The 9,644-nt window shown below is 44.7% G+C and overlaps 1 protein-coding gene across 1 annotated transcript; it reads left to right on the top strand.

Moving 5' to 3' along the window:
- The first annotated feature begins 4,060 nt into the window (after positions 1–4,060).
- On the top strand, positions 4,061–8,891 carry LOC131281707 (D-aspartate oxidase). Its single transcript, XM_058311054.1, has 4 exons — positions 4,061–4,248; positions 7,886–8,009; positions 8,093–8,238; positions 8,345–8,891. Exons 1-4 carry the CDS (start codon positions 4,061–4,063, stop codon positions 8,889–8,891), a joined length of 1,005 nt encoding a protein of 334 aa, XP_058167037.1.
- Positions 8,892–9,644: the final 753 nt, after the last annotated feature.

Here is a 9,644-nt window from a genome sequence, read left to right as displayed (position 1 = left end):
CAGGACACCGGAAAATGGCTCTGGAAAATTGACTAGTGGTAAGTGTTGTTCGGTTGTTTTCTCGCCGGTAGGTAAGTTGTATATGGTATCCGAAAAAAAAGAAGAATCCTGTTAGATAGAGTTTTCTTTTCCCCAGACAGAAAAATGGTTTGTTTCAGGTTTTAGGGAACAAAATATCTCCCGTTAAAAGCAGGGGGAAAAAGCTCGACTTTTGAAAATCAAATGAGATAACCTCTACCATGTTTTCGTTTGCTTATTCGGCTCGTAATACATAAAGTTTATCGTAAATGGATTGTCCTGTTTCCTGTAACGTTTAAAAATTCTCTTCAACAACTTTGTCTCAACCAAAACGGGGTTAGGGTTACCACCGTTTGTCGTTATCATCAGCCATGGCCGATATGGACGTTTTAAGTATCCTTGGAGTTAAATTTAACCCGATGAGTGGTCATTTTCCGACGTAGCATTATTTTGTCGCCCCCGGTATGATGACAGTTTTTCGAAGCGGGTTTTTTTGTGTAAGTAATTCTTTTTTTAAACACGTTTTCCATTTCCCTAGACTTGTCTGATGGTTGTTGGGGCAGAAGAAACTTTATGTAATTCGGCTTGGAATTAAAATCGTTTTCGTTTCAGATAAAGACGAGCCGTGGCCATGTACCTGATGTGGCAAGTATAATGTCAATATTTTTACCCTATAATATGGCACCCCATCCGACTAAGTCTTCCTCCACCCAACGAGGTGTAACCAAAACCGTTCGATCGTCCAACACGCGTTGGATTTGTTGAAAACTTTGCTGCAAAAAAGAAAAATCAAGAAAAGCGAAGCACACTCTCGATTATTTATCCATCATTGAACAAGCGCATTTCAATAAACAACAACGCGAGCCCTGGCGTTGGAGGGCGCCATCGATGCGGATCCCGGACACCGAGGAAAACGGTAAATCAATCAACATTCGACGTGCAGTTACTGTACTGTCGCGCACTTACCTTATTGTTGTCCCGTTTTTATCGCCACCGGACCGGTCGCTAGTGCTCACTCGTTCACTCGTTTCGGTCGTTGGCCGAAGGGATGCGGAGACAGGGGAGGGTGCTATTTTACCATCCAACCACCCTCCCACACACCGTTTAGGCGTGTTGAAGTCGATGGGCAAAACGACCGGTCGTTTTGTCAATATCAGCCGTTTCCGGGCGAAGGTCGGACGCGGCGCAGCGAAGGGCGGATGCGGACGGCTGGGCATGTAGTTATGTGAGCATCGGGATCCGCCAATGCCGTTTAGCGGATGCGGCTGACACATATTTTTGCGAATCCCCCCTCCCCTCCGGGAGGCTACTCTCCCGCTTGCTGCCGGTGGTCGGCGACCATTCACAAGGGATCGATTGATGACGGCGGAGGAAGGTACGGTTTTATTTGGAATCAATTTATTTTTGTTTGTGCTTAAATTTCTGCTCAAGTGCCAAACGGTAACGCGAGCTACCTACACCTCGGCCCTACCACCCGGCGTATGTGTGTGTGTGTGGGTTCCGTTGTGGGTCATCCACATGGGGATGGGGAGACGTGTCAGAATGGGGCATATTGATGTGCGAGCAGCATAATTTGACCAATCTATGGCACACCACCGGCATAGGTTACCACAAGTTTCTTGTACAAGGCTGGCTCGTTTGGCATGATTTGATTCCGTGTGTGGGATTTGCTGATTGATTTACGGTATTGAAAATTACGGTGCACTGGAAATGATGGAGTCCAAAGCTGGAGCTGAACGAAGTTACAAAGAAGTGAGTTCTAAAACCGATCGAAACTATTTACGATAAGCACGTCGGTTTGCAAATAACCGAAGTTTAACGGCGGGAGGCACGAGGTATATTTTTTACGTTGGGAACAGAAAGTGGACGAATTCTAATGAAACAGTTCTGCATTACCATGCTGATTTTAACTGTTAGTAATTATGGCGATGATTGGAAGTTACTTAATCGAAGTAACAAAGCTCATCGAAGATCATCTTTTCTTTGGCCTAAAAGGCCTTAAATTGTGAGTGGTTACTTTAAACCTACAACTACAGGTTGTTGGGTGCGATTAGATAGTGGAGGGTGTATTTTTCACTCACACAAAATTAAAAATTGGTCTTAACGTACCGCATCTCCCGGTTTGACTATGGCTAGGGATTTATTCAACGCAACACGAACCAACCAGCTCCTTTGGCAACGCTTTTATCAGTGCAAGATGGTAGGTAAGTGTGCGTGTCGTCGAGCGATTGTTTACAATACCTGCAATCGCATCACAATCGTCCGCCGCGATTATCCTGTTCCCTTAGCGCTTCGCGGCCCTTATCACCGCTCGGCGGGAGTCTGTCGGGTAGATTGGATGGAAGAATATTCATTGACACTAACACCGTCATCTTCTCGGTACTGCGCTCTGTCGCTCCGCGGGCTACCAGTTCTGGCCTGCGGTTTGTCGGTGGCTGACCGGATGGTAGTGTCGTCCCGGATGCTATCGATCGATTCTGTGTAGAAAAGACCTGTTACAACAATTTTGTACCAATCCAAGCAATCTGTCACCGGTGAATCCGTTCATCTCCCGTGACAACGCGCAAGATTCCATCGCGCGTATACAGGTGGGTACAGAAACATCTGCGAGCTAGGAAAAGATACACCGCCCGTCGAGCAATTTACAGACACGATGGCACGATGAGAGAATGCGCTCGAACGAGATTCTGCTTTGCGCTTAGAGAGCTTACATCGGGTCTGTCGGGGATTACGCAAGAAGCAAAAACCTGTTCGCATGCGGATTCTATCTGAAACAGAACGTAGAAAATGTGTGTTTGGCTGTGTGTGCCACACGACCAGCTGTTCACTTGCAGTGACACGGGCAATGTGGACCGTAACAATAAACACAAGGAGGCGGTAACGTGCTTCCACCATGACGGCTGACGGCGGAGAAAGTCTACGGTGTCAAAAATTGCTCCTGTTAAAGGTGCAGAATATATGAATGAATTCTTCAAAGAATGTCCTATGGGTTGCTATTTTTAAAAATTCGGCTTTGCCGTCTTACTAGTATTTGTTAAGCACGTACTCGAATGCCGCGTTATCAATGCCATAGAAAATATACTTTCGCGCGCCCAGTGATTCCGAGGAGGATGAAAAAACACACAATAGAACGTAGTCGGTTGCGTGACAACTTAGTTCTTAATTTAACACAGCGTCAAATAATTTAACGGAGCAACATCCGTCGTTTGGAAGATTTGTTTGCGTTCTTTAAATGCCAAGGTTCGCGTCCAAATTTGACCCACATAATTGTACCGATTGAAATATACGGTTTGAAAAGTTGTGATGAGTTCTGATTGCAACAAAACAAAGAAGCGTGGAAGCCAACATGGGGATTGTACTTACCGCACAGTAAATCGTAGGGTCTGTCAAGCTCATTTCGTTAGCAAAAATCGTGCATGATTTTGTTGTAACGTCAGGTTACCCATTTATAACATGCTGCTAAAACCAGTCCAAACGTTTACACGCTGACAAAAAATGTGGTACATACAAACAATTGAACCTAGTTTCTCCACTCAAGGATTTCCGATCTTGGCTTACAAATCAAATCAGTGTTGAGGTCGAGTGATTTAGGGCCGTGTAGATGACTGCATCGGACACTTCCCGTCCGCGGTGCGCAAAGTCATTTATAGCAACAGATTCAGGAAACCAACCTAGTTCTACAAAACACAACGCCCGAGCGCGCTGACACATTTTCCAATTTCGATTAGTTGTCCTTTTTCCTTTTATTTTTTGCCATAAATATGGTTTAGGCGAGAATGAAGTGGAAAGAAGTAAAAGAAATAACAAACGGGGAAAAAGATTAAACATGCCATCACGATAGAGATCTAAGTCAACGGTGCACTAAAACTGTTTCAACCTCGGCACGGCGTGCGAAGGCAGCCAACCGAGTACAAGAACCAGACCAATGCCGATGTTTTATTTTTCACAGGTGGATCCACCGGTTTTTCTTCCACCATCGTCAACGTAAGGGAGGAGGGAAGAAAGCGCAAGGAAAAGTAAAATCACCTCTCCCGACCGGACAATGAAGGTGTGCGTGGTGGGAGCTGGGGTCGTCGGTTTAACGACCGCCCTGGAGCTACAGCGCGAGCTGCGGAACGCCAATGTCACCGTGTTGGCCGATCGATTCGAGCAGGATACTTGCAGCGACGTAGCTGCCGGCCTGTTTCGGCCGAGCTCCAGTTTTTCCGGCCCGACTGAGGAAATCACCAGGTAAAAGGGCGACCGCGCCAGAGGTGGAGTTTTTCGGAACAGGGAAGAGAGGCGGTTTTCACACTTACTAGCGAAAAAAAAAACCATTGGGTCACATTTGTCACTGGCAAAAGAACGCTTCTTTTAACAGAGTTTTATAGGTGTTGAAAAATAGAAATTTTGTGCATACGTCTGCTTTGATTTTGTATGGTAACGAATACGATTCTTTAAAACTGCTCAGTTATTACACTTACTCCACAGGGACGACAAACAGTCCTAGTTATCATTTTTCATTCTCGTCAACGTCAAAGTGCCCCGCGGGTGGCCACGTGAGGAGCAATTTAATTTCCCCATCGTCCGAAGAAACCCATTAACGTATGGGAGAAGTGGACGTGATACGCTGGGTTGTGTGTGTGTGATTTTATCCGTTAGCAACGGATTCCCGGTCGGTCACTGTCGTCCATGCCAAATTTTAATAACCACCCGACATCCATTCGGGATTCAGAAAGGGACAATTCGATTGAAGAGAGCTTGCCAGCATCTGGTGCGACGGGTGAAGATGGGACGTGGAAAACATTTTGTAAAAGTCCAGCGCACTTGTGACACTGGATAGTAAAAACATAACACACGATTGGACTGAATATGTGGGTGGATTGAAAAGAGTTCTATTTGAATCTATTTGATTGGCAAAAATTATTACCTTTTTTGCCTTTCAAGTTATTTCTAAATATTATTCTAAAAGTTGCTCAGGTGCCTTTTAGTATCTTTTGATCTTTTCTTTCTATATCTTTCTTTTCTGGGAGTTTAAAAATTTTCTTTGTTTATTTCTTTACGAATTTATTTTAATATTTTAAGTTTGCAAAATAAGTTTTGTAACTTCAATGCGATGGTTTTAGTAACTTTCCAATTCTACCGTCATCACGGCTCATTGGCCAGCGTGTACCCCGCATACTTTAACGCGGAAGAAGGTCCAACACATTGGGACAGGGGCGCTGTGCTGTGTGCCTTACGTGTGCAGTGATTCGCTCCATTAGACACCTGTCGGATAGTTTGGCACCCGGTGGTCCGGGGTCGGGGTTTTACGGTTGATGGTGGTGTTACGCCAAGGGGTCACCAACCACGCTTGGAATGGGCGCACGGATCGATAGGATTTTGTTGCCAACTGGCCTGTGGGTCGCCGGCTTTTTTCCGATGTTGGTACTGCATCATCTGATCACGAATACGGTCGCCTCTTCCTTCTCGACTTTCATTATGTAATTGTATGCCTCGGTACGAGGGAAAAGAGATGGACAGAAAGAAGAACATTAAAAAGAGAGTGTTACAGAGCGAGGGAGAGAGAGAGAAAGAGAAATTAGTAAACGTTAGACGACAGAGAAACGCGGTGGTCATTTTGTTTTGAGTTTTCTTCTCACATGCTCCTCGGATTGTTTATGATAGCCGTTGCTTCTCAGCATGACTATTTTTAGAACCAAACGGTGCGTGCGTATGGAGCGGGAAGGTATGTTGCTTCCGCACATCTTTTCCTTGATGGGGTTGGGAGGGGACCATATTGACACACCATAAACACACGATAACCTAAAGTAGCCGATGCGTTGACATACGTGGAAAGAATGGGGAACGCTTTAAATTTACAAATTCGAATTGGCTATGTCTTCGTGTTGTTTATAATATTCGTGAAATACACTTGCTAGAATAACATTTTCAAAACATATAAAGGTTTAACAAACCCATCTAACAAATTGAAGAAAGATTCAAATAAATAAGTGGCATACTTAGATTGACTTTGAATGGAAGAATAAAACGTAAATGCAGCATTCGGTAACCTTCAAATTGTTTCAGCATTCATTTGATTTAAAACATCATCATTCCATCCACGTTCCCTATTTTCCTGTAATAATTTCCCAGAAAAGATGAAGCGCTCGTCTGCTCCATTAAACAATGGATTTTCCATCGGTCGGGTTTAGCAGTAATGTGTTTATCCATAGTTTTTCACTTTCTCTTTCCTCTTCACTGCGGTTACTACTCATCCTTTGCTACTCTGCTTGGCCCTGATTTTAAGCACGTGCACCACAAAACAAGCGATAAAAAATGTGCTTCGGCACGGTGAAACCAACAATGGCAGCCACCACAAGAACGCTGTTTGCCCCGCGAACCCACTTCGTCATTGATTGGTCCATCCTCCAGCAAACATGGCTGTCGCACTCAATGAGGTGAAGCCATCGTACGGCCCCATTTAGGTGGCGTAAAGCTAGGTGACGGGTTCGCTTCCTAATGGGATATGGAAGGAACGAGATGAATGCTCCAATATCGACGCGATGCGGTCGAAACTCAATAATAGTTACCTGCCCTAACCCCTTTCTCTGCCTGCGTGGCTGGAGTGCGGATGATGGTGTGCATTTCGCCTTCCCTTTTACGTCGCCCTTTTTGTTTTTAAAATCTGCAACATACATTGGAAATGGAGGCGCCTGGTGCTGTATGACAAAGGTGTAAAAAAGAACCTTTATAGATTTTTAAAGCTTTAAGCCGGAATAGAGGATACGTTTTGGTAACACAACATACATTGGAAATGGAGGCGCCTGGTGCTGTATGACAAAGGTGTAAAAAAGAAGCTTTATAGATTTTTAAAGCATTAAGCCGGAATAGAGGATACGTTTTGGTAACACTTTTTCAGATGCAAAAAAAATTCTAGATTTTTCCGTTGTTCATCATTTACACAACCGTTGCAATAACTCCTCAAATCACTACCTTCACCTTCACGGAACTAGTCAACATTCAATTAACTGCTGGCCCAATTAATCCAGCCCCTGGAAACTGTCGTACGTTTTACCGACCCAGGGACATGGCAACCCGTCTTGAGCTCCAATTACGAACATACCCGGAAGCATAACAGTTTCCATCAGGACCGGCTGGCGTATGGTAGCATAACCGTTCGGTGTTCATAATGTCCGCTAGTCACGCCACCACACTACCACTGCACGCGCCGTAAAATCTATTGCCATCGCAGGGCACAAGGACCCGAAGAAGTGCTTTGACCTAGTGGTATGGGAAGCCCATGGAAATCCGCTTTGTGCGACCCGCGAGCCAAGTGCATGCAGGGTAAGGAACATTTGGCTCGCATAAATATTTACTCATAACAAAGGCCACGGATGCTAGTCTGCGGTTGCTTTCTTGTGGTGCAATCGATCGAGGCAACTGCTCCGGGTCTTATAACTTATGCAGTGTGGCCTAAAATCCGCAATAGTTAGTAGGGAAAAGGTTGGTTTTCTTGCATGATACAGAAGTGGCAAAATCTTGATTGGATGTGGAATGCACGAATCATGCTGGAAAATTCACACCAATTGTTTTTGCACTGTTCTAGGGTGGGTTTAATTTTTAAAATATATGATACGTATAATTCCGACTTAACATCTTTGCATCATTGCTAGTTAAAACAATAGAATTTTCTCTGCAATTTGCCTACAAAAGATGTTAGGGTTAGAATCTATCGATCTATCCCACTCATACTTGCCACCAACGCCTCATTTGTTGCTTTCCTGAGTTTATGCGGTCTACATTATTGCCTGCGGTAACCCATTCTGTCATTTCCTGCCTACCACGAGACGTTCGTCCTAATCGACACCGTTCTTAACTTTCCGTCCCGGATATTCACGGCCGGTAGAAAATGGATTTCAGACGCCTACAGCTACTGGGACGAACTTCGCAAGACAGAACATTCCGCCCGGGCCGGAGTGTGCCAGCTGTCGGGGTACATTTTCTCCAGCCGCGATCCGGCCATCGTTCGGGTGGGTAAGGGGTTGAACCCCCTCCGCCGGAAGACGGGGAAACCGGAAGAGTTGGAAATTAATTGTTAATGTTTTGCCCATAGAATTACTACATCGAAAAGGTTGTGCCGCTGTACCGTGCGGCCACCGAGCAGGAGCTGGGCCTCTGCCCCGGCGAGTGGAAGTATGGCTCATTTTTCACCACGATTCTCACCGAGTGTCGCCGTTTCCAGCCATGGGCTGCCGATAGGTAGGTCAAAGCGGCATAGTTCTTTCATCGAAACGAGGTCAAGGAAATGGTTCCAGAAAAGCTGTGCGAACAATTATTAATTGTTTCGTTTGTTTCTGTTGCACAGGTTTCTCGAAAACGGCGGACAAATTGTTACCCAGAGGTTGGAGAGCCTTCGGGAGCTGCAGGGAAGGTTCGACGTAGTCGTGAACTGTACCGGACTGGAAGCGAAACGGTTGTGCAACGATCAAAAACTGGTGCCCATTCGGGGGCAGATCATCAAGGTGCGCGCTTCATGGGTGAAGACATTTTTCTACGCCGATTTCGATACGTACATCATACCGGGCTTCGAAGGCGTATCGCTCGGTGGCTGTCGTAACTACGATAGCTACAACACGGATGTCTCCCGGCACGATTCTTCTGCGATCCGGGAGCGCTGTGAAGCTTTACTGCCGAGCTTGCGAGGATCGCAGGTTATCCGTGAATCGGTTGGACTACGACCGCACCGCGATCCTGTTCGAGTTGAATTAGAACTACTCCCAACCGCCAAGGGTAATCTGCGCGTCGTGCATAATTACGGACACGGTGGATACGGAGTAACGACCGCACCGGGGACGGCAAAATATGCAACCCAATTAGTGAAGGATGCGCTTAATAGCAACAGTAAACTGTAACCATGAGAACATAAAATTTATTTTAAAAAAAAATGAATTGTTGTTGTTTTGCTGTAGTTTTTTTTTATAATTCATTATTTTCAGAATGGATTTTGATTTTTTACTATGGGATAAAACGGTAGCATTTTGTAATTTTAAAAAAGCTATAAGAAAAGATATGCATTTATTTTGTCCAAAACGTGATTCTCATTTGCGAAAGCACGTCGAACACGTGCTTCGATGAAAGTAAAATCGATGAGTCCCTTTCGCGGTTCGGTAATAATTACATTGTGTATAGTCCGGATCATTTAGTTGAAACGGATTTAAGGAACTGACTACTAAGTGAAGAAAAATTTTCCGGTCATCGCAATTTTTCATCCAAGCAGAATGTTTACTACAATTTAAAATTAATGTTTAAAAGAATACTATATGATAAAAGTATCAAACCATCGTTTTGTTTCGAAGTCTTCAAACAGAATGAGTCCAGCAGCAGGAACTGTTAGGTTCGAGTCGGAACGCTCAACCCTACCTAAAAGGCTGTGGTCTACCATTTTCCCGGTTGCGCCAATTGGTGCTTTGCTTAGCAAATATTATCTGTTGGGGATATTTGCAGTTTTGAAAAATTCCTATTTGCCCCGAAAGCAATAAGATGTTAAGCTATAAGCTTTGCTTAGCTTCTTAATATTTTAATTATTTTTCGAAATATCAAGCATGCATTTGTTCGTTGAAGAAAGCTGTAGACCACGACTTGGGTATGGTTTGTTTTGGTTTCAA

This window comes from Anopheles ziemanni, chromosome 2 (genome assembly GCF_943734765.1).
Source record: "Anopheles ziemanni chromosome 2, idAnoZiCoDA_A2_x.2, whole genome shotgun sequence".
NCBI lineage: Eukaryota > Metazoa > Arthropoda > Insecta > Diptera > Culicidae > Anopheles > Anopheles ziemanni.
Note: the sequence above shows the minus strand (reverse complement) of the source record. Positions and strands in the feature narration are given on the sequence as shown.

Bases quoted from the DNA above. Each gene is read 5' to 3' on its own strand.
- LOC131281707 (XM_058311054.1), top strand. From the start codon at position 4,061: ATGAAGGTGTGCGTGGTGGGAGCTGGGGTCGTCGGTTTAACGACCGCC. The intron at 4,249-7,885 runs GTAAAAGGGCGA...CACGGCCGGTAG, and splicing joins CCGACTGAGGAAATCACCAG to AAAATGGATTTCAGACGCCT. The intron at 8,239-8,344 runs GTAGGTCAAAGC...TCTGTTGCACAG, and splicing joins CAGCCATGGGCTGCCGATAG to GTTTCTCGAAAACGGCGGAC.